Source organism: Pogona vitticeps, chromosome 2 (genome assembly GCF_051106095.1).
Source record: "Pogona vitticeps strain Pit_001003342236 chromosome 2, PviZW2.1, whole genome shotgun sequence".
NCBI lineage: Eukaryota > Metazoa > Chordata > Lepidosauria > Squamata > Agamidae > Pogona > Pogona vitticeps.
In genome coordinates, this window is record NC_135784.1 from 81,843,491 (window position 1) to 81,868,840 (window position 25,350).

The 25,350-nt window shown below is 41.0% G+C and overlaps 3 protein-coding genes across 11 annotated transcripts in view; 2 read left to right on the plus strand and 1 right to left on the minus strand.

Annotated features, from left to right (window-relative positions):
• The window catches only part of LOC110076737 (acylamino-acid-releasing enzyme), a 70,660-nt gene that overhangs the window by 6,939 nt on the left and 38,371 nt on the right, over positions 1-25,350 (minus strand). For 5 of the 9 annotated variants that reach the window (XM_072989831.2, XM_072989835.2, XM_072989830.2 and 2 more), the window contains one exon: positions 1,521-1,621. In XM_072989831.2, coding sequence (XP_072845932.2) covers positions 1,521-1,621 — 101 coding nt within the window. Of the gene's footprint in view, positions 1-1,520; positions 1,622-2,058; positions 4,288-17,825; positions 19,161-24,941; positions 25,140-25,350 lie in introns of those variants that run through there. The other 4 variants (XM_072989832.2, XM_072989838.2, XM_072989834.2 and 1 more) reach the window with 3 other exon arrangements.
• Positions 2,541-5,133, plus strand: LOC110077880 (taste receptor type 2 member 4). Its single transcript, XM_020791439.3, has one exon. The coding sequence runs from the start codon at positions 2,546-2,548 to the stop codon at positions 3,428-3,430; it is 885 nt and encodes a 294-aa protein (XP_020647098.3). The 5' UTR covers positions 2,541-2,545; the 3' UTR covers positions 3,431-5,133.
• Positions 11,155-18,706, plus strand: LOC140704249 (taste receptor type 2 member 4-like). Its single transcript, XM_072988933.2, has one exon. It carries the CDS (start codon positions 16,982-16,984, stop codon positions 18,128-18,130), a length of 1,149 nt encoding a protein of 382 aa, XP_072845034.2. The 5' UTR covers positions 11,155-16,981; the 3' UTR covers positions 18,131-18,706.

A 25,350-nucleotide genomic window follows, 5' to 3' on the forward strand; every position in this document is an offset into this window, starting at 1 on the left:
AACTCTGACAAACCTGACAGATTCAAACTACTAAAATTTTTTATAAAATCATACAGTGCTCTGAGGAATATGTTCAAATGTCATATATTTCACCTTAACAAACTTATTTTTAAAAACAGCTTCATCATTTGTCATTTTTGTTCTCTTGGAAATTTACATACTACATTTATTTTCACCTTTGGCTAAAAGCCACATGTATGTGAAGGCCATCTATCAGATACAGTCCTTATTGGAAGCTTTCTTTCTTGCCTCTGTTCTTTCAAAGATAGTTAGAACTGGGCTCTGAAGGACATTGTCATGACCATGATATGATAACAAAGCAAAAACAATCCCTATCACTTAATTATTTCTTAACTACACTTGAAGGGAATAGTGCTCATTCAGGTATATGGTGTTTCAAGTTTTATTAAGCAAACACTGTTTTTTGTTATGCACAATATATCTGCTAAAATATTTATGCTGCCAGCTGCAGTTTCATGCTGCTAGCAGCTAGTTTGACACATGAATTTTTGAGCTAATTTGAGCTGTCTAATCTCATTTGTTCACAAATGCAGATGTTTGATGTTGTACAACAAGTCATGCAACACAGTGTGCAACAGCAAAAGCCTCTGCAGATTTCTTAACCTGAACGAATGTGCTGCCAAGATTTATGCCAACTGAGGGTGCAGATACACAGTGAAATAAGCTGCTTTTTGTGTTGCTGTTAGCCTATTTGAATCTTTTGTTCAAGCTGCCCCCATTTTTAAGAGTTCCCTTGAAGAAATTTGATTTACTCTGCTGCACAACAGAATCACTATGCAATGTAATTCTAATCTGACACAGAGTGCAGAAGTGTAAACAGTTATCTGATACAGATTACAGAGGTGTACACTGAAGAGAAATTGAGTTTTTCTTCAATTTTATGGTGAAGTATTATATCAGTTGAGATGGTTGGACAGTGTCATCGAAGCTAGAGCTCCCACAATAAAGATGCAAATTAAGAAGGGATATAGTTACTTCTGTGCCATATCATTCTGGAACATGACTTTTCATTTTCTCTTCTTTACGTAATTAAAATAATAATAATCATGTGTTGTCAGGAAAATTCTGACTTATAGCAACCCTTTTTTACAGAGTTTTCCAGGTAGAGAGCACTCAGAAGTGGTTTTACCACTCCCTTTTTCTGGGTGGTGGTGGTGGATGTGGTAGCGCTGCGGGTTAAACCGCAGAAGCCTCTGTACTGTAAGATCTGTAGAGCTTCAGCTGTAAGATCGAATCCACGCAACGGAGTGAGCGCCCGTCGCTTGTCCCAGCTCCCGCCAACCTAGCAGTTCGAAAGCATGCAAGTGCAAGTAGATAAATAGGGACCACCTTGGTGGGAAGGTAACAGTATTCCGTGTCTAAGTCGCACTGGCCATGTGACCACGGAAGATTGTCTTCAGACAAAGGCTGGCTCTACGGCTTGGAAACGGGGATGAGCACCGCCCCCTAGAGTCGAACACAACTGGACAAAAATTGTCAAGGGGAACCTTTACCTTTACCTTTTCTGGGGGTGCCCGTGGAGTGTTCAGTTTGCTGTATCGGCCCATAGGAGGTAGTGTGGGAAACTGAGCTCCCAACCTCTGTCTCCACAGCTAGGTACCTAAAATGAGCCAAAATGTTTAAGACACTGCAGAAACAATAATTTGACAAATATAACATAATTTCAGGTCACAGTTTCATGCACACTTAGAGTAAGCTGAACTAAATGCAGAGGAACTAACTTGTGAAATGGTATATTCTTAGAAACAGTGTTCCAAAAAAGTTAAAATCTTCAGTATAGCAACAGCTATCCTGAGTGCAGTGAAATACTTTTGCTCAGAAACTAAGAGGCGACCAGGGTTTTTGACCTTGGTCAGTGGTAGCAACCATCTCGCACTCCAGATATTTTGGATGACAACTTCCAAGTCCTTTATAATTGGCCACACAGGCTGAGGATTCTTCAAGCTGTAGTCCTAAATGTTTGGGTTGCTAAAAGCTCACCACCCTGTCCTAGGTAAAGGAAAAAGTGAACGGAAACTGGTAAGAGCATGGGCCTCATCAGAGCCAAGTTTTATTGGAGCAGAAAGAGACATACATTACATAAAAAGAAACCTCAAGGAACTGACCGCCCAGAATGATGCTACACATAATTTAAGGAGCAACTGAAAGGATAAGGAAGGTAAAGAGCCTATTGGGTCCTACAGAAACCTTTCTGTTTTCGCTTTTTTCAGAAGAGTTCCATGTTTTGACAGCAAAGCCTCTATCTCTTCCCATTCCCTGACGTCAGGAGACATGCCCTTCAATCTAGTTTGTACCAGCATCTATGTTCCAGACAAATGCTATGGAAATGTATTACCCAAGAGCGCTGTTCATTTGCATACTTTGATGAACAGCACAATACTCAAACCCACAGAAAAAAAAATATACAACAGCACCCAACTACACTACAGATCGGCTGCCTGGACTTTCAATCTCAATGACTTTGATTGGCAGAGTAAACACCACTTTTATGGAACAGTCTGCAACAACTGGAAGATCAGGAAACATGTCTTCTGCCCAAATTGTTGCCCTTCTGGTAACTGTAGCGGATTTGGCCCTTGGCGGGCTCATCTCCAATGGCTTCATTGTTACTGTGACAATCCGTGACTGGGCTAAAAGCAAGAGCCTCGCTTCCAGTGAGCAACTCCTTCTGAGTCTTGGCATATCCAATCTCTGCGCTGCAGTCATATTGGCTCCACATTACTTTACTATATTTTCAAATAGCACCATGAGCGATGATGCAACAGCAAAACTCTTTCCTTTTTCTATCTTCATTGTGACATCCAGATTCTGGTTCACTGCCTGGCTGTGTGTCTTCTATTGCGTCAAGATAGTGAACAGCACTCAGTCCCTCTTCCTGTGGTGGAAACGGAAGATATCATGGCTTATACCTCGTCTTCTTCTGGGATCTCTGATCATCCCGCTTTTTATTAGCTGGATTGCATTCCGAAATATTTTGCTGTCAATTAAAAGCAAGACAATGGCCAATGTTACAAATGGGACTCAAGGAAACACAACACTATACCTTTCTCCTACTTTCAAACTCTCTTTTTTAAGTGTTGGTTCCGGCTTCCCCTTGCTTGTGGTTTTTCTTTGCTCCATCCTGGTTGTCGGCTCACTCTGTAGGCACATCTGCCGTATAAAAGGTAACAAATCCAGTTTAAAGAGCCTCCAAACAGAAGCTCATCGGAAGGCAGCCGGGACAGTGCTCTATCTCCTGGTCCTTTACATTTCATTTGTTGTGGCACAGGGTTTGGCTATAGCTGCATCTTTGGAGAGAAAAGCAGCAGTCCTTGTTTCAGTAGTGATGATGGCGTACTCCCCTGCTCAGGCTGCCATCTTGGTGATGGTTAACCCCAAACTCAAGCAGGCAGCTATGCAGATGCTTTGAAGAACAGAGCTTTAACTGCTTGAGGAAAATGTTTTGTTTCTGTTTTTTATTTCTGCCTTTCCCATTTAAATTCTGCCAAGATCTGAAGATTCTTCCCTCTCCTGACTTTTTTCATCTGCATATGTGGTTAGTAGTAGTATATAAATGATTGTTCCTTACTCTTTAACAGTAAGTGGCATTTGCTGCTCAATCAACCACCATTTTCTATGTGCATCCCAAAACACTGCTTGCTTTACTTATTTTAAAAATTTAAGCTCAACTGCAGGCCTTTCTCTTCTCTTTCCTTTGTTGGTACTTAAATTTCTTTAACATACGTGAGCTACTTTGAGGCACACTTTAGGATTAATATGCAACAAATGCATATGAATATGGTTAGCCTTTAAGCAAACAGAGAGACGAGCCAAGTTCAACTTGCTGGGCAGGACAGAATGCCCACAGAGCCCTAGGCCAGAAGCTTCAGCTGCAACACCAGCGTTTGGAAGGCAGCTTTACATCCAAATTCAGTCTCTATAGGCTGCTATACCATGCGCAGCAGATTTCATCAAAACAGCATCAGAGCTTCAGCTTTGAAAACCAGCCACTGGAGTGAATGTTGCAGGGTGAGGGACACTTCCTGCCATGCTGTGATGATGAGATCTAATTGGTAGTGCTTTTGTCAAGGAAAAGCATCTCCACAGACTCCACAGATTGCTTGCTTCTCCTCAGTTTAGACGTCTGGACTTTCAGCTGGCTGCTGAACCTCAACACCTGCTTCCATAGAGAGGTAATGCATGATCCACTGCGCAGAGTTCATGAAGACATTGGCTTCAGCCTCCACTCCATTTATGGCATGATTCTCTTCGGGATACCACAGCAGTCTGCAAAAGGAACACCAAGAGAACTTTCACGAGTTCCTGTGTGCACCATAACGTTACAGACTTGAGAAGAGACTCCCACCAGACGTCCTGCCATCTCTAAGGCATTCTTCCCACCAGAGCCTCTCCTCACCCTATCTGAGGGATTTTTACCATGACCGATCGATCCACTCTCAAGATATCTGCTCTCCCTCTGTGTTACCAAACGTCTGGGTTTGAACAATTTTGGTGAAAAGCCTTATCTCTGTGTGAGGGGCTGAGCATGCCAGGTTGCTTTTGAGATGGCTGAAAGAGCTCAGAGAAGGGAAAAGGTTAAAGCACAAGAAAGGAGGGAGAGAAGACAGCTGGGGAGAAAGAAGTAGCTTGATGAGAAGCACGTCCCCAAGGCAGCAAGGAGCCAGATAAAAATGAGTTAATACAGGACTCCAGGAGGCTGATGGTCAAGAGAAGAAAGAGGAAGGAGGAGAAGGGACCTGGGTTGATGCCATGATACATGTGCTACTGCCAGATCTGAGATCTGCGTAACATTCTTCCACCCGAGGCTGACAGGCTCCTTAATAGCTACTCTTGAACATTGAACAGAACTGAAATTAAGGATACTAAAGAGTCTAAATTGTGGTGGAGAGGATGTGAGGTAGTAGGAACTTATTTCCATATGTGGTGGGAACGTAAGAATATATATTAACATTTTTGAAGTTTGGTTTTTAAAGAAATAAATGGAATAGTACAGCTAGATATAGAGGTTTGCCCTAAAATAGCTCTTTGATCAATACAATAGGACCCCCTTAACCATAGGATCAGTATCCACTGATTTACTTATCCACAGTCTGAAGATACAGGTATTAAAAATATTACATAAAAAATAGAAATACAGTTTGGAACTGTAGACACTATGCTATATAAGTAGACTACCACAATTTCACCTAGTCTCCCAGCAGCTTCCTCTATGTTCCAGAGCATTATAATCTCAAGAGCTGGGCTGGATGAATCTAAACCAAACTGCTCCCCAGAAAAAGGTTTCCCACCTTCCACCATTCCTGCCTTCCAGCCAGCTCCTTCCTCAACACTCTCAGGCAAAAAGGGAAATGGATTCTTAATTGTCTTTGAAGAAAACCTTGGAACCGATGCCCCGCAGATACAGGGGTTCTACTGTATTAGATATTTGATAAAAGATCGGTGGAGTTGGACAATGAAAGAATTAATTCCAAATGTATTAAGAGCAGTAAGATTAAGGGTAGCAAAGAATTGGAAGGTTAAGCATGTTTTTAATTGGATGGTCAGTACAAATAAGTTTGGAATACAGCAATTTATGACAGAATATGTAATATGAAAATTAAGAAGAAATCAATATATGGGGATGGTTTTAGTGATATTTTGTGAGACTTTATTAAGTTATCTTTTCAAAAAGGGTAGAGTTGTCTTCACAAGTGTCAATGCAGTTTTGGAAGGGGAATGAAGCTGTGTAAAAAGAAAGGGGGTGATAAGGAAAATGGGTGTATCTCCACATGGCCCCGGCATATGTGTGTGCATTTTTCATGTTTTTAAGGGTTTTTTGAGTAGCTGTGCTTTATTTATTTATTTTTTGTTTTATAGAAAAAACAAATTGGGAAAAAAAACATTGAGCAGAAGCTGATGTCTTCACATGTTGTGGAAATTTCCCTTGACTGTGAAGTGTTGATTGATGCTCTTGAGGGCATCTCTCTGCACCCAGTTCTTTGGTCTCCTTGAAGAGATTTTCTTTGGACTTCAGGTTTGTCCTCCATGAAAATTAAGAAAAAATATTGATACCCAGGCATCTTCTTTCAGAAAGAAAGAAAATGTTGCACAACAAAGTGCCTGGTGTGCTGAACATAAACTGAAGTAAAAATTGTATTTTAATTGTACCATTTACACTCCTGAAGTTGCGAAATATAATTATAGCATAACTTAATTTTTTGCCAGTCTATTTTAAACTCTTTTATTGTGAAACATTTTTGGAACACGACTTAAGCATATTGCCTGCGACTTAAGTGTACTCTACATATATTTTTAAGAAGTTGTACCTACAACCTCTTCACAGCTGTAAGAATTTTGTATGATAATCATACCTGTAGTTTTCCTCAATTTGTAAGAATGGATTTCTATTTAAGCATTAAAATCTGCAGTTTCTTATAAGTGACAGTATGATTGTATCTCTGTGTAACTGAAGTAAAATGTCCTCTGAAGATGCCGGCCACAGAGACTAGCAAAACGTTAGGAAGAACAACCTTCAGAACACGGCCAAAGAGCCCGAAAAACCCACAACAACCATTAGATCCCATTTGTGAATACAATAGTTTATTTTCATTTTTAGAAAAGAGATGAAGCATTTGGTCAATGAACCAACCTATACCCCAATATTGAAATGAATGTTGATATGATTGACAAAGAATCTTCAGTTTTGAAGTAGAACATCTATTATTTCTGTTAGTCCACCATCTTTAATAAAGAAGGTAGAGCTTTCTGAGCAGCAATTGATGGTGGGCTACATACCATATGCTGCAGTAAGGCTGACAAATGCTGTTCCAGTTATTTTACATGTTTCAAAACCATCATTTATATGTCAGGTTATATTTAAGATTTGAGCCATATAGCTCTTGCCAGGTCGAAAATCTATCTGTTCTGGAATTGGAAAAGGTTCAGTTTTAGGGGTTGTATGATTTAATATAATTCATTCAAGAATACAGGGCATAGTAGGGAGACTGGCCTGTAGCTTTTGCGGTCTGAGGCTTCTTTGCCTGGTTTCAGTAAAGCGATTATTTTTGCCTTCTGCCCAATTTTTAAAATTTGTTACCTTATCCATCAGTTATTAAAGTGCTGAACAAATAATTCCAATGTGTTTTGCCCAAAATCATTAATTCACTGGATTTGAATATCATCAGTTCCCACCACTTCAACATTCTTGTATTTTCTCATGGCTTCCTCTAGTTCCACTAATATGAAAGCAGTGGAACATTCACTGGAATCACTCTGAATATTCCTTTGATGTTTTATTTTTATTATGCATTGGTTAATCTTCCCTGTTAGGAGTACTTGGTGTGATATTTGGTTGAGGGTTATATTTGCATACAGGGTCTCTTTGTTTAAGATTCTCTACCAGAAGCACTGCACTACATGATCAATTGCTAGACGATGCTTACTTTTATTCTCTGTTTGGTTACCTATTTTTAACTGAAAACACTTGAGCAAGTTATCTAGCAATGTCACATGTTTTGATAATTGTCCAAAGAATAGTTCAAATTTTAAGCTAGGGAATGACCAGAGGGGAACTGTACTGCTGTTTGCCTTGTGTTCTTTAATTACAGTTCTGATATTTTCTCTGAAAAATAGAGAATGGCAGAAATCCAGTAGTAAGTTGCAACGAGAGTAGGTCCACTGAATCAACGGGGATTTGATGAATCAACTCCTCTATAAGTTCCATTGATTCAAATGGGCCTACTCTAGTTTTGACTTATCAGATTTCACCTAATGTTATTACTAATGCTGAGTAGATTCAATATGTTTGCATGTTCCACCCTCAGTGGGTTGGTTTTGTGTGTGTGTGTGTGTGTGTGTGTGTGTGTGTGTGTGTGTGTGTGTGTGTGTTAGTATTGGCTGTCCTTTCACTTATTTTGTCTCTGAATTGTACACCATGAACATTTTTAAATAACCTGAAACTTTGCTAAACATGTCTTGAGAATGTGTGAGGTGTGGAATTGAAACTTTTGCCTAGACCCTCTCACTGCTTTGTATTGCTTTTAAAATAACAATTTTCCTTTACATTTTTAACAGAATCCACAATAATTTTAATGCTACATACAGTCATTCAGCTCCAAAACTATGCAGTGCAGGGAGTGCGCACCAAAAGAGAACATCACCCAGTCTGGTCATGCCTTTGTGTGGAACTGCCAAACTAGGAAGTTATAATCTGAGTAAACAAATTAAACTAATATACTACAGTACTTGCTTTCACCTTTCTTCTCTTCTGTTCATGCCTTTGAATAGAACTGCCAAACTATGGAATTTTTACTTGATCAAACAAATGAAAAGAACATACTGGGTGCTTTTTTTCTCTTGGTGTGCCTTGCGGCATTCTACAGTTGGACCAGTCATACTCTGAACTCTTTTGAGCTATGATGTGGTACTCCTTCATGTGACACATACTCATTAACAACCACATGCACTCTCACTCACATGTGATAAATCAAAGCTTTGCTTTGCCATGAACTGTACTAGGATCTGTCACTGCTGCTGCTACTAGTTTCCCAATATGGGGTTCGGAACCCCGAAAGGGGGGGATCGTGGGTCACAGTGATTCTGAAAGGGATCCTCTGCATGAAGGTTTTGCTCCCTCCTTGGGTACTGTAATGTCCTTCTGTCCCCTGGCCCATCTTTGAAGTCCTTTGCCTTCTCTTCTCTCTACTTTTAATCTTCTCCTGCCTGTTTTCTCTCCAATTTTGAAATGGTAGTGAAGTCAGCAGCAGGAGCAGTGGGAGGACGCGCAGTAGCAGCATCGACTATGCCACCATGTTGGGGAAGGATGGCTGCCTTTTTATGCAAATGTGATGAGGATGTTGCAGGTTACTTGGCTATTATAAAAGGGGGTGGTAACTCAAAAAAGTTTAAGAACCACTGGTCTACAGGATACCTTTTCTTGCTCACAGCTATTCACCAAGTGATACCAAGCGAGGGAAAATTCAACCTACTGCATATTTCATATTGTTTTTATGGAGGTGGCTAAAAAAGGTTTGAGAATGGCTGCATTTGACTGCTGCCGTTAGATTTGTCAACATTCAGGTTGCCTTTTGCTATGTAAAACCTGGCATCTTTTTTTCCTGCTGGCAACAAAGGGATACTATTTTGCAGGAATATTGGGCCATTTCTGGGTTTTGTGAATTGTGGATACAGAAGCACAACAGCCAATGTTCATAAACCTATTGTATGCTCTTTTTTTTGAAGAATTGAATTTCTTGGTTTTTGTAAAGTAATTCTCTTACTGCTCTAAGTTTTTATCCTTAAGGTTGTACCCTCTTGAAATAGTTGCAAAGAGCAGATGTTGTGGATGGACAGAGTCAGAACATTTTCCATCAGCACTATTATCTCATGCAAAAATTTGGGAACAAATCCACATAACGTCCCCCAGCTTCCTAGCAATATTGCCTAAGTGTAACATGACTCTCTGCATTCTCACTGCTGCATTCTCCACCAAGTGCAATTTCAGAAGACACTTCAAAGCTAACCCTCTGTACAGGAACCCCCATACTGCTGTAATCTACTATATATATAAGGAAGGCAGGTGTCACCATGGCTAGTTTGACCTTATCAACACTAAACCATAAAATCGCTGCATCTCCTGCACTGTATGAAAGTTGTTCTCCTCGTGTCAATGCAAGAATGAGATGTTTCCAGAATCTAAGAAAAGGTGTGGTCCTAAACTGATTTAACCAAAGCTCCAACCATAAGGATGCAAATTGAGAAGGGATATAGTTACCAACATGCCATATCATTCTGGGATATATGCTTCCATTTCCTGTTTGGTAAACAAATGAGCCAAAATGTTTAAGACACTGAAGAAACAATAATCTGACAAACACACCATAAGCTAAGGTCTGTCTCATACAAACTTAGAGTAAGTGTAACACTGGATGTGTTAAAATCATAGTAGCATAGAATCATGAAGTTGGAAGGGGCCTATAAGGCCCTTGAGCCCAACACCCTGCTCGGTGCAGGAATTAACTGCCAGGCGGTTGCCTAAATTTCCTCTTGAATGCCTCCAGTCTTGGAGCCCTTCACCACCTCTCAAGATAATTGGTCCCATGGTCATGCTGATCTAACAGTTAGTACTGTAGGTTTTTCCTGATATTCAACTAAAATGTGGCTTGCAGTAGCTTGAGCCCATCATTGTGTGTCCTGCATTCTTGAAGGACTGAAAACAGATCCTGCCCTTCCTCCATATGAAGCCTTGCAAGATACAGTATCTCCCCTCAGTCTTCTCAAGGCTAAACATGCCCAGTTCCTTCAGTTTTAACTCATAAGGCTTGGTTTCCAGCTCCCTAATCATCCTAGTTGCCCTCCTCTGAACTTGTTCCAATTTTTGGCATCTTTCTTGAAGTGTGGTGTCCAGAATTGGACACAGTACTCAAAATGAGGCCTAACGACTGCCAAACAGAAGGGAATGAGTACCTCAGACTATACTTCTGTTAATGCATTTGCATTTTTTTTAACCACATCACACTATTGACTTGTGATCTACAATGATTCCAAGATCTTTCTTCTGTGTATACCTGAGTCAGGTATCTCACATCTTGTAACTGTGTGTTTGGTTTCTTTTTCCTAGGTGCAGTACTTTGCATTTATCCCTGTTGAATTTTATTCTGTTGTTTTCAACGCAGTGCTCAAGCCTATCTAGATCATTTTGAATTCTGTTTCTGTCTTCCAGGGTGTTAGCTCGTCGTCGTCTAGTCGTTTAGTCGTGTCCAACTCTTTGTGACCCCATGGACCAGAGCATGTCAGGCCCTCCTGTCTTCCACTGCTTCCCGGAGTTGGGTCAAATTCATCTTGGTTGGTTCGGTGACACTGTCCAGCCATCTCATCCTCTGTCGTCCCCTTCTCCTCTTGCCTTCACACTTTCCCAACATGAAGGCCTTTTCCAGGGAGTATTTTTTATTTATTTATTTATTTAATTTATATCCCGCCTATCTAGTCCGATGGACTACTCTAGGCGGCCAACAACAAAGTATTCTCTTCTCATGAGATGCCCAAAGTGTTGGAGCCTCAGCTTCAGGATCTGTCCTTCCAGTGAGCATTCAGGGTTGATTTCCTTTAGAATTGATAGGTTTGTTCTCCTTGCAGTCCAGGGGATTCTCAAGAGCCTCTTCCAGCACCACAATTCAAAAGCATCAATTCTTCGGCGGTCAGCCTTCTTTATGGTCCAGCTCTCACTTCCATATATCAATACAGGAAAAACCATAGCTTTGACTATGCGGACCTTTGTTGGCAAGATGATGTCTCTGCTCTTTAAGATGCTGTCTAGGTTTGTCATCGCTTTCCTCCCAAGAAGTAGGGCCCTTTTAATTTCATGGCTGCTATCACCATCTGCAGTGATCATGGAGCCGAAGAAAGTAAAGTCTGTCACTGCCTCCATATCTTCCCTTTCTATCTGCCAGGAGGTGATGGGACCAGTGGCCATGATCTTAGTTTTTTTTTTTTTTTTTTGATGTTGAGCTTCAGACCATTTTTTGCTCTCTCCTCTTTCACCTTCATTAAGAGGTTCTTTAATTCCTCCTCACTTTCTGCCATCAGAGTGGTATCATCTGCATATCGGAGGTTGTTGATATTTCTTCCGGCAATCTGAATTCCGGTTTGGGATTCCTCCAGTCCAGCCTTCCGCATGATGTATTCTTCCGCATGATGTTAAATAAGCAGGGAGACAATATACAGCCTTGTCGTACTCCTTTCCCAATTTTGAACCAATCAGTTGTTCCATATCCAGTTCTAACTGTTGTTTCCTATCCCACTTATAGGTTTCTCAGGAGATAGATAAGGTGGTCAGGCACTCCCATTTCTTTAAGAACTTGCCATAGTTCGCTGTGGTTCACACAGTCAAAGGCTTTTGCATAGTCAATGAAGCAGAAGTAGATATTTTTCTGGAACTCTCTGGCTTTCTCTAGAATCCAGCGCCTGTTAGCAATTTGGTCTCTAGTTCCTCTGCCCCTTCGGAATCCAGCTTGTACTTCTGGGAGTTCTCGGTCCACATACTGCTGAAGCCTACCTTGGAGGATTTTGAGCACAACCTTGCTAACGTGTGAAATGGGTACAATTGTACGGTAGTTGGAGCATTCTTTGGCACTGTTTTTCTTTAGGATTGTGATGTAGACTGATCTTTTCCAGTCCTCTGGCCACTGTTGAGTTTTCCAAACTTGCTGGCATATTGAATGTAGCACCTTAACAATATCATCTTTTAAGATTTTAAATAGTTCAACTGGAATGCCATCACCTCCACTGGCCTTATTGTTAGCCAGGCTTTCTAAGACCCACTTGACTTCACTCTCCAGGATGTCTGGCTCTCCAGGGTGTTAGCTACTCAACAATTGTGTCATTCACAAATCTGATTACTATTTCTTGTATCCCCTGATCCAGGTCATTAATAAAAATGTTGAAGAGCACTGGGCCCAGGACTGAGCCCTGGTATATATCACTTGTTATGTCCTTCCAGTTTGAGAAGAAGCTATTAATCATCGCCCTCTGAACATCATTCTGTAATCAACTGTGCATCCACCTGACAGTTTTTCTATCCAGTCCACATCTAGTTAATTTGCTAATCTAGTTAACTTGCTTTTAACAATTACAACTGAATCCCTGAGCCCCACTTTAGTAGATAATTTTAATCTTTTTTGTGTTTTCATGTTTTAATCTTTTAATTGTATTTTAAATCATATATTGTTTATCTTTTAATATTTAACTCATTGTGTTTTTAAATTGTGTGAATTTTAATGTTGTGAGATGTTTTGGGTCCCTTGTTGGGAGAAAGGAGGCATATAAATAAAACTACTACTACTACTCAGAATATCATGGGACACTTTGCAAAAAGCTTTGCTGAAGTCAAGACATATTATGTCTATTTATTTATTTATTTATTTATTTATTTATTTATTTATTTAATTAATTAATTAATTAATTAATTAATTAATTAATTAATTAATTAATTAATTAATTAATTAATTTATATGCCGCCCACACTACCCAGAGGTCTCTGGGCGGGTTACAATAATTAAAATTCAACACAGTAAAAGATAAAATAATTAAAATACAATTAAAATTGCCATCAGACCCACAGCTAATATTATTTCAATTAAAAGCCTTCTGGAACAGGAAGGTTTTGACCTGGCGCCGAAATGTCTACAACATTAGTCCCCAACCTTGGGTGACCAAGATGTTCTTGGACTGTAACTCCCAAAGACCCTGGTCAGCAGAGGTAGTAGTATAGGCTTCTGGGAGCTGCAGTCCAAGAACATCTGGGTTCCCCAAGGTTGGGAACCACTGGTCTACAGCATTCCCAATAAAAAAAATGAGGCTGGGTTAGTTGGCAGGATTTGTTCTTGACAAATCTGTATTGGCTTCTAGTTATTACTGCTTTGTTTTCTAGGTGTTTGCATAGTGATCGCTTTATAATCTGTTCCAGAATTTTCCCTGAAATTGATGTCAGGCCGACTGGTCTATAGTTTCCAGTACCCTCCTTTTTTGCCCTTTTTCTAGATAGGGACAACATTAGCCCTCCTCCAATCATCCGGCACCACACTCATTTCCCATGATTTTTTAAAAAATAGGCAGTGTTTCTGAGACTTAAGTCAGTTCCTTTAATAGTCTTCGATGCAGTTCACCGCACTCTGGAGATTTGAACTCGTTCAAAGTAATTTTTTAGAGTTTGGAAAAATAAGTTTATGGATTACAGAAATGCTGCCCTAAAAATGAAAAGTTTTTTCAAAATGTACCTCAGAGAGGTGTATTAAACGTGAAAATATAATTGGAAAAGTGTTCTGTGAAGAAAGCAAAACCAAAACACACTTAGTTGTCTGTGAACAAAGTTACTGATACCAACGCAGAAGTAGCTCATTCAGTTTTGTGCCAGTTTACGCGATGAAAAAAGTAAACAACTGAGCACTTATGTGAAACAAGGATATGAGAAAAAAATGGAAATGCATTTTAAACTGACATTTGTGTTGTGTTTTACCAATAATGCTAATTAGGAAATATTAGGATTAGACATCCTTCAGTCTCAAGAGACTATGGTAATGTGCTTTGAATAGAAGTCTTGGAACAGCATCTAGTGTGGCTAAGAAGGCCAATTTGAGAATGACCGTCCCTTCCACACTGAAAATAAATACAATCTGTCCCCTGTCCAGATCCCTGATTTTGCTGCTTTCGGGACTGCCTCTTTGCCTCGGCCTGCTGGTCAAGTGTCTCTTCAAAATGGGAGAGGACGTGATGCACTGCCTGGTGATGCACCTCCAGGCTGAGCGCTCAGATGTCAGGGTTTACCATCTGTTGAGATCCATTTCCAAGGCCTTCAGATCCCGCTTGCAGATATCCTTGTATCGCAGCTGTGGTGTCCCTCCGGGGCGATTTCCCTGCACTAATTCTCCATATAGGAGATCCTTTGGAATCCATCCATCAGCCATTCTCACGACATGCCCAAGCCAATGTAGACGTTGCTGTTTCATTAATGTATACATGCTCAAAATTCCAGCTCGATCTAAGACTACTCTATTTGGAACTTTGTCCTGCCAGGTGAAGGATACTGTAGCTTTTGATGGCTCAACATCAGATTCCTTTGACATTCAAAGTGTCCTTGCGCTGACCCTGTTTGGGATCTTTTTTGCTGTCATGCGGAAGCATGCCTTTGGAACTGCAACAAAAGGTGTCTATCTCTGGACTAGATCAGATGGAAAGTTCTGTAATCTCTCTAGATTGAGAGTGAAGACCAAAGTCCAGCTGAAATGCATGTGGGACTTCCTCTTTGACGATGATGCAACTGTTGTTGCCCATTCTGCTGAAGACCTCCAACTCATGAATTGTTTTAGCAAGGCCTGCCATGACTTTGGATTAACAATCAGCCTGAAGAAAACACAAGTCATGGGCCAGAGTGTGGACTCACCTCCTTCTATTACCATCTCCACACAAGAATTGGAGGTTGTTCATTTCATGTACCTTGGCTCAGCGATCTCTGACTCTCTCTAGATGTCGAGCTGGATAAATGCATTGGGAAAGCAGCTACCATGTTCTTTAGACTCATAAAGAGAGTATGGCTTAATAAGTAGCTGACAGCATATACCAAGGTCCAGGTCTATAGATCCTGTGTCCTGAGCACAATTCCTGTACTGCAGGGAGTGCATGGCAGGAAAGGAATTAGGAAAGAAATATCACAAAATAGATGTGGAAACTCATGTTAAGCAAATGAGAATAAGAATATATTGTACAATAAAAGCCTTTAAAGAATAGTGTAAAAGCAGAAAAGAACATGTTATTTTACATGGTTTGTTTAATGATAATCAAGCAGAGAAGATGAAACAAAGGTAACATTAAGTTTTAGCCTCATAACTAATAATTCTCTAATATAGTATGGTAACAATAAGGAATATGAAATCATATAATATTTTGTAGTATTTATGAATGAATAGGTATTGGTATTCTATAATATTGTTCCCATTCCCAATGGTATTGTCAGTGAATTACCATATTTTCATGTTTATAAGACGACCCCATTTATAAGACGGCCCTCTCCCCACTTTTCTAAACCAAAAATTAAGAAAACTTAGCTTTGAGTATTCATCTTCTGGGCTCAGAGCGCTCGGACATTACGAGTCCCTGTTGCATCGGAGCCTACAGGCTCCACCTCCAACAAGGTGTGTTCCAGTTGGTTTGTTCTGAATCACCTGACACCAGTTCCATAAGGCTCATGACTGGAGGAAGCCAAGTGTCTTGACTGTAGGAAGCTAAGCCTCATGATCGAAGGAAGCCTGTTTACAGAGGCAAGGTACGAGCCATTTTGTTCTCTCCTCAGTGTGTGTCCATGTATAAGACGCCCCTCAATTTTTAGTGTGATGATTTTAGGAAAAAGTAACATCTTATACACAGAAAAACATGGTACATCATTCTAACAAGCACTGGCTCAAGGGAGGAGAGATTTTACACTTACCTTGAAAGTTAAGCCTTGGAGATGCAAAAAGTTGGACTTCACTGAGTTTGAGATGGGCAGATCTTGCGGTCTTCAGCACCTGAACTTCTTATTGGCTAAGGGAACTACACTATGAAGTTTGTTTTGATAAATGATGTGGCACTAGGCTATAAATAGGAAGCTTTCACACACTGCTATATAATGAAGAGACATTTTATCCAAAGGGAACGGAAGCAGCTTTGTTCGCATGGAGTGAGACAGATAATGGGACTCATGCCTAACATATAGACAGAGTGCAGAAAGGAGTAAACAGTGGACATAACATAGATTCTAACTAGCAAAGGTATGGTGAGAAAATGTTTCTCTGTGTTTTAATAACGTGCTTATAGCTAAATGATGCTTTTACTTTTGTATTTTCTTGTAAAAACTCTGATGTTCTTTAACATATTTTTAGGAAAGCTTTTAAGGCTTTTGGAGTTATATTGCCCTTTTAAATGAAATATTATAGATATGTATTCTCTGCCTTTATAAGCTATGAGGTTTTGTGTTTTAATGTTTTTGTATTTTTGATGTGAACATGACCGAGGTTCTTGTCTGGACTTTGTATGATGATAAGCTTACAAGCGAGATGTATTTTCTGACTTAAGTATTTGTCCCAAGTTTAAGTTCAGTTTTATAGATTTTCAAGTATTTTGAGCCTACGATCATTGCATAAGTATATGACTTTTGGGCTAAAGCATATGTGCCTACAGTTTTCCCCCCACAACAGTAAGACTATGATGATTCTTGGATTTGCTATTTTTAAGTATGATGTTATGCGTAATTTAAGGAGGAACTGAAAGGAGAAGGAAGATAAAGACCCTATTGGGTCATCTTTCTTCAGAAGAGTTGTGCTTTTTAAAGCAACATCTCTACCTTCTGCCATTCTTTATTGTTAAAGTAAAAGTGGTCCCACAAAATGGTTGTTTCTTTTAAACCTCTATAAATAGCTCCCAAAACTGAGCATCTTCCCTGACGTCAGGAGACATGCCTTTCGATCTAGTTTGTACCAGCATCTATGTTCCAGACAAATGCTATGGAAATGTATTACCCAAGAGCGCTGTTCATTTGCATACTTTGATGAACAGCACAATACTCAAACCCTTAGAAGAAAAAATAGACAACAGCACCCAACTACACTACAGATCGGCTGCCTGGACTTTCAATCTCAGCTCAACGACTTTGATTGGCGGAGTAAACACCACTTTTACGGAACAGTCTGCAACAACGGGAGGATCAGGAAACATGTCTTCCTCCCAAATTGTTGCCCTTCTGGTAACTGTAGCGGATTTGGCCCTTGGCGGGCTCATCTCCAATGGCTTCATTGTTACTGTGATAATCCGTGACTGGGCTCAAAGCAAGAGCCTCGCTTCCAGTGAACAACTCCTTCTGAGTCTTGGCATATCCAATCTCTGCGCCATAGTAGCAGTGTGTCCATATTACCTTAATGCTGTTTCAGCAAACATCGTAAGTGACAAATCAAAAGAAAAAATATTTCCTTTTTCTATCTTCATTGTGACATCCAGATTCTGGTTCACTGCCTGGCTGTGTGTCTTCTATTGCGTCAAGATAGTGAACAGCACTCAGTCCCTCTTCCTGTGGTGGAAACGGAAGATATCATGGCTTATACCTCGTCTTCTTGTGGGATCTCTGATCATCCCTTTTTTAATTGGTTGTTATGCATCCCAAAATATTTCTGTTGTGCTAACAATCAAAAGCAACGCAATGACCAACGTTACAAATGGGACTCAAGGAAAAACAGTAAAATACCTTATTGATTCCTTTAAATTCTCTTATTATATTATTGGTTCCGGCTTCCCCTTGCTTGTGGTTTTTCTTTGCTCCATCCTGGTTGTCGGCTCACTCTGTAGGCACATCTGCCGTATAAAAGGTAACAAATCCAGTTTAAAGAGCCTCCAAACAGAAGCTCATCGGAAGGCAGCCGGGACAGTGCTCTATCTCCTGGTCCTTTACATTTCATTTGTTGTGGCACAGGGTTTGGCTATAGCTGCATCTTTGGAGAGAAAAGCAGCAGTCCTTGTTTCAGTAGTGATGATGGCGTACTCCCCTGCTCAGGCTGCCATCTTGGTGATGGTTAACCCCAAACTCAAGCAGGCAGCTATGCAGATGCTTTGAAGAACAGAGCTTTAACCGCTTGAGGATTAAACTAGATGTTGTTTAAGGTCCCACAATCTTTTGTCTTTTTTTTGATTGTCCCATTTCCCTCTTAAATTCTATGAAGAATGCAGGATGACCTTCTCCTTCCTCCCTGTCTTGATTTTTCTTTCTTCTAAGTATGCAGTTAGTAACATTAGCCAAAATTTATCTTCCTACGGTGTGTGTGTCCGCGCATGCGTGTGTGTGCGTTTATTTATTTTGTATGGCATACTAGAAAACAACATTATTGTTTGTTTTTAATTTCAGTAATGAATACTGAAATTATATAAATGATTGTTCCTTACTCTTCAACACTAAATGGCATTTGCTGCTTAATCAAGCACCCATATTCCATATGTATTCAAAAACACTGCCCCTTTTACTTATTTTTAAGACTTAAGCTCAACTGCAGGCTGTTTTTTCTCTTTCCTTTGTTGGTATTTTTATTTTTTAACTTGGAGGAACAGTTATAGCCTGAACAGTAGGATTAATATACAACAAATGCATATGAATATGGTTAGCCTTTAAGCAAACAGAGAGACGAGCCAAGTTCAACTTGCTGGGCAGGACAGAATGCCCCACAGAGCCCTAGGCCAGATGCTTCAGCTGCAACACCAGCATTTCGAAGGCAGCTTTACATCCGAATTCAGTCTCTATAGGCTGCTATACCATGCACAGCAGATTTCATCAACACAGTATCAGAGCTTCAGCAGCGCCTTCGAAAACCAGCCACTGGAGTGAATGTTGCAGGGTGAGGGACACTTCCTGCCATGCTGTGATGATGACATCTAATTGGTAGTGCTTTTGTCAAGGAAAAGCATCTCCACAGACTCCACAGATTGTTTGCTTCTCCTCAGTTTAGACGTCTGGACTTTCAGCTGGCTGCTGAACCTCAACACCTGCTTCCATAGAGAGGTAATGCATGATCCACTGTGCACAGTTCATGAAGAGATTGGCTTCAGCCTCCACTCCATTTATGGCATGATTCTCTTCGGGATACCACAGCAGTCTGCAAAAGGAACACCAAGAGAACGTTCACAAGTTCCTGTGTGCACCATAACGTTACAGACTTGAGAAGAGATTCCCACCAGACGTCCTCCCATCTCTAAGGCATTCTTCCCACTAGAGCCTCACCTCACCCTATTTGAGGGATTTTACCATGACCGATCCACTCTCGAGATATCTGTTCTACCTCTATGTTACCAAACCTCTGGGTTTGAACAATATTGGTGAGAAACCTTATATCTTTCAATAACTATATGGGTGTGTCTGTGTGTGGTGTGTGTGTGTGTTGCACAGAGATCCAGATGAAAATTGGGAACCCATTTGGAAAGGACGCTGTGCAGGCCAAAGTCCCAGAACATGTATGGTTAAACCAAAAAACCTGAAGGGAAAGAAGGTCTTTCTGGTCAGATTTGCCAGTGAGGCTCCAAGACATGGAAGATTACAGGAAGCGTCACTTTGGCTGCACATTCATGCCTCTCCTAGTTACTCCTCCCTGTGTGTGTGGTCGGTACAGAAACATGTGTGGATCATGGAAAAGCATTATTCCTCCCTACAGCTTTGGACTGCTTTCTCTCCCACTTCTCTAGGCAGCAGCCCTCTCTCCCTGAAAAGTTTCCTTCCTCTGACCTGATATTTCTCCATATTATTTATGAATCAACTCTAATTTTTGCTTTTTCCAATATCATCTCTGTAAATGCTTTGATTTTTATGTGTCTAGTAAAATTCTACTGCTGAAGGGCTGTGTTTTAATGTGATTTACTCAGTCAAAACTGTCTTAAGATTCATTACTGACATCGTTCAAAGATTTCTTACCGGTGTAGTTCATCCATGTGCTCTGAAAGCACACCAGGTAATGTGTGGCAGTGAAGAGATGATTAGATTCATTTATGAAGGGCTTGGTCTATCAATAGTCATTTTTTTAAACCATGACAGCTGCATGGGGCACTGATGTACTGAAATAATCTCAATTTGTAGAGGATCTTATTGAGCTCATAAGCTCCTGGCTGCCTATCACTAGTTGCTATTTGATGGAGTTATAATAATGGACATGACATGTTGGCTTATTCAGCTGTCCTACTCTTCTAAATAATGGTTTGCTTTGTCTTTCGACTCTAAACCTAAACCCTTTCTTGTCTGAAGTGTTTTCCCCCCCCCCTCCATGTTGTATGAAGGTTGCCATCTATATTCAAAGGTTCAGCTGAGCCACAGACAAAATTCCAGGGTTGAAATATTTCATGAATCTAAAAGGAAGTGCCTACTGAACTTTCAGCTGCAATTAGTGGGTTCCAAACTGAGAAAGGATATAGTTACCACTCTACTGTGTCTGTGACACATCTTTGGATTTTCTCTTCTCCAAACTGCAGTAGACAAATACATACAGAAGAACTGATGTCTTGTGTTTAGTCGTTTAGTCGTGTCCGACTCTTCGTGACCCCATGGACCAGAGCACGCCAGGCCCTCCTGTCTTCTACTGCCTCCCGGAGTTGTGTCAGGTTCGTGTTGGTTGCTTCGCAGACACTGTCCAGCCATCTCATCCTCGGTCGTCCCCTTCTCCTCTTGCCATCACACCTTCCTAACATCAAGGTTTTTTCCAAGGACTCTTTTCTTCTCATGAGATGGCCAAAGTACTGGAGCCTCAGCTTCAGGATCTGTCCTTCAAGTGAGCATTCAGGGTTGATTTCCTTTAGAACTGATAGGTTTGTTCTCCTTGCAGTCCAGGGGATTCTCAAGAGCCTCCTCCAGCACCACAATTCAAAGGCATCAATTCTTCGGCGGTCTGCTTTCTTTATGGTCCAGCTCTCACTTCCATACATCACGACAGGAAAAACCATAGCTTTGACTATTCGGACTTTTGTTGGCAAGGTGATGTCTCTGCTTTTCAAGATGCTGTCAAGATTTGTCATCGCTTTCCTCCCAAGAAGAAGGCGCCTTTTAATTTCAGGGCTGCTGTCTCCATCTGCAGTGATCATGGAGCCCAGGAAGATAAAATTTGACACTGCCTCCATATCTTCCCCTTCTATTTCCCAGGAGGTGATGGGACCAGTGGCCATGATCTTAGTTTTTTTGATGTTGAGTTTCAGACCGTTTTTTGCACTCTCCTCTTTCACTCTCATTACAAGGTTCTTTAATTCCTCCTCACTTTCTGCCATCAGAGTGGTATCATCTGCATATCGGAGGTTGTTGATATTTCTTCCGGCAATCTTAATTCCGGCTTGGGTTTCTTCCAGTCCAGCCTTCCGCATGATGTATTCCGCATATAAGTTAAATAAGCTGGGGGACAATATACAGCCTTGCCGTACTCCTTTCCCAATTTTGAACCACTCAGTTGTTCCATGACCAGTTCTAACTGTTGCCTCCTCTCCCACATATAGGTTTCTCAGGAGACAGATAAAGTGGTCAGGCACTCCCATTTCTTTAAGAACTTGCCATAGTTTGCTGTGGTCCACACAGTCAAAGGCTTTCGCATAGTCAATGAAGCAGAAGTAGATATTTTTCTGGAACTCTCTGGCTTTCTCCATAATCCAGCGCAAGTTAGCAATTTGGTCTCTAGTTCCTCTGCCTCTTCAGAATCCAGCTTGTACTTCTGGGAGTTCTCGGTCCACATACTGCTGAAGCCTACCTTGTAGGATTTTGAGCATAACCTTGCTAGCGTACGAAATGAGTGCAATTGTACGGTAGTTGGAGCATTCTTTGGCACTGCCTTTCTTTGGGATTGGGATGTAGACTGATCTTTTCCAATCCTCTGGCCACTGTTGAGTTTTCCAAACTTGCTGGCATATTGAATGTAGCACCTTAACAGCATCATCTTTCAAGATTTTAAATAGTTCAGCTGGAATGCCATCACCTCCACTGGCCTTATTGTTAGCCAGGCTTTCTAAGGCCCACTTGACTTCGCTCTCCAGGATGTCTGGCTCAAGGTCAGCAACTACATTGTCTGGGTTGTCCGGGATATCCAAATCTTTCTGATATAATTCCTCTGTGTATTCTTGCCACCTCATCTTGACGTCTTCTGCTTCTGTTAGGTCCTTCCAATTTTTGTCTTTTATCATGTTCATCTTTGCGCAAAATGTTCCTCTAATATGTCCAATTTTCCTGAACAGATCTCTGGTCTTTCCTTTTCTGTTATCTTCCTCTATTTCTTTGCATTGTTCATTTAAGAAGGCCCTCTTGTCTCTCCTTGCTATTCTTTGGAAGTCTGCATTCAACTTTCTGTAGCTTTCCCTATCTCCCTTGCATTTTGCTTCCCTTCTCCTCTCTGCTATTTCTAAGGCCTCGTTGGACAGCCACTTTGCTTTCTTGCATTTCCTTTTTTCCCTAATGATGTCTTAGGGAGGAATTATCCCCCATCCTACATGTGTTTATTTTTGCAACACACAAGAGCAGATACACAGTCCACAAAAGGTTTAGGGTGATCCCTAAAACTATTGCCATCTTGAAGCTGGATTTCAGACTGTCTACGGTCTGTTCTTAAGAATAGCCTCTCCATCAAGAGATGATTTAACAATGCTGCTTCAATACATTTTACAAGATTTGGACACACTGGGAACACAACAATATTAATCCACTGAGACAGATGTTTGGATGAACATGACTTTTATAATAAAGGACTGGCTTCCAACAGCCTCCACGCTGATGTATTCTGCATATAAGTTAAATAAGCAGGGAGACAATATACAGCTTTGTCGTACTCCTTTCCCAATTTTGAACCAATCACTTGTTCCATAACTGTTGCTTCCAATCACTTGTTCCATAACTGTTGCTTCCTGTCCCATATACAGTTGTGCCCCGCTTAACGATTACCCAGTATAATGATGAATCCGCATTACATCGACGTTTTTGCGATCGCTTTTGCAATGATGTTTTAAATGGGGGAATTTCGCTTCATGTTGATTGGTGCCCTGTTTCGGGAACAGTTTTTCGCTTTACAACGATCAACAAACAGCTGATCGTCGAGTTTCAAAATGGCCACCAGTTTTCAAAATGGCCCCCTGCTGATTTCTAGGATGGATTCCTCGCTATACAGGCACCGAAAATGGCCGCCGTATGGAGGATCTTCGCTAGATGATGAGTTTTTCAGCCCATTGGAACACACTGAACGGGTTTTCAATGCGCTTCAATGGGATTTTTTCATCATTTGACGATGTTTTCGCTTTACAGCGATTTCACTGGAACGAATTAACGTTGTCAAGCGAGGCACCACTGTACAGATTTTTCAGGAGATAGATAACGTGGTCAAGCACTCCCATTTCTTTAAGGACTTACCATAGTTTGTTGTGGTCCACGCAGTCAAAGGCTTTTGCATAGTCAATGAAGCAGAACTATCTTTCTGAGGTCGGTAAAATGAGTACCCAGCTTGTTGGGGGGCCAATGTGTAGCCTGCATAATTAACATGTAAACCGCCCAGAGAGTGCTTGAAGCGCTATGGGGCGGTATATAAGCAGCACACTTTGCTTTTTTTGCTTTAGATGTTTTTCTGGAAGTCTCTGCCTTTCTCCATAATCCAGCGCATGTTGGCAATTTAGTCTCTAGTTCTTCTGCCCCTTCGAAATCCAGCTTGTACTTCTGGGAGTTCTCAGTCCACATACTGCTGAAGCCTACCACCTTATTATAATCTTGCAAGTGTGTGAAGGAGGTGCAATCGTATGGTAGTTGGAGCATTCTTTGGCACTGCCCTTCCTTGGGATTGGGATGTAAACTGATCTCTTCCAATCATCTGGCCACTGCTAAGTTTTCCATACTTGCTGACACATTAAGTGTAGCCACTTTAACAGTGTCATATTTTAAGATTTTAAATAGTTCAACTGGAATGCCATCACCTCCATTGGCCTTGCTGTTAGCCATGCTTTCTAAGGCCCATTTGACTTCACTCTCCAGGATGTTTGGCTCAAGGTCAGCAACTACACTATCTGAGTTGTCCGGGACATCCAGATCTTTCTGGTATAATTCCTCTGTGTATTTTTGCCACCTGTTTTTGATGTCTTCTGCTTCTGTGAGGTCCCTACCATTTTTGTCCTTTATCATGTCCATCTTTGCACAAAAGGTTCCTTTAACATCTCCAATTTTCTTGAACAAATAGCCCCAGGTTTTCCCCATCTCTGTTGATCCTTCACCATGTGTCACTGGCCCAGAAAATCCTGAACCTTCATCCTCCTCTCCTTTTATTGTCACTTCCCTTTAACTCTACCAACAGGCCCTCCTCCCATTCTCTGAGGTGCGGTTCATCATCCTGGTTCCCTAGAGACAGCTAGACTTCCCTCCTCTTAGCCTTCCCAAGAGCCCAAAGCTGTTTCTCCACCCAGGCTCTCAGGCATGTGTGGGGCAAAGGAAGGCAGCCTGCCCAGGGTAATGGTCACAGTCACTCAGCCAAGAAATGTTTAATTATCCCAGGGAGGTGCATTTCAAGTGTCCATATGTCACACAGTCCCTCTTCCCTTTCATTGTCATTACACCACTCTCTCATTCATTCATTCATTCATTCATTCATTCATTCGTTCGTTCGTTCGTTCGTTCGTTCGTTCGTTCGTTCATTCGTTCATTCATTCATTCATTCATTCATTCATTCATTCATTCATTCATTCATTCATTCTCTAACTTAGTGCTATGCACTACTCAAGGTGGTAAGCAAGCACAGCTAACGTATCTCCCCATGTGCATCCCTTTCATTGGCACTCAAATCTTTCTCTCCCCACCCCCCATGGTTAGGAAGTGAAATAATACTGAACTGAAAAGACATGGTAAGCATTTTTAGTGCTGTACTAATTTATCACCATGCATCAAAATAATGTCTCTGGAAATGCTAAACAAAATAAAACTGCTAAAAAAACACCACTCCAAAACAAAATATACCACACACTCATGCCAAAAGATCAGATCTACTTGTGACTGATTAGCGCTAATGTCATGTAGTCAGCGGTATCAATATCAAAAGGAACAGTGAAGAATATGGCAGAAACAGCAGGACAAATATCCGTGTAATTACTTCCTGTGGAAAAGCCAGAGCAAATACAATGAGAAAGATTTGGGAAAACATTACTTTGTTTGAGGAACAGTTTGCACCAGAACCTTCCAGTCCTAAATATGCTCACCTCCCCCACTGAGCCTGCAGCCAGATCTTGCTTTGTTTCTCCAGAGACTTAGGCTGGGCATAACTGTCTAACGCAACATATTCTGAGAGGAAGGGCAGCTTAACCTCT

Excerpts from the sequence above, each read along its gene's own strand:
- LOC140704249 (XM_072988933.2), top strand. The coding sequence starts at position 16,982 with ATGCCTTTCGATCTAGTTTGTACCAGCATCTATGTTCCAGACAAATGC.
- LOC110077880 (XM_020791439.3), top strand. The coding sequence starts at position 2,546 with ATGTCTTCTGCCCAAATTGTTGCCCTTCTGGTAACTGTAGCGGATTTG.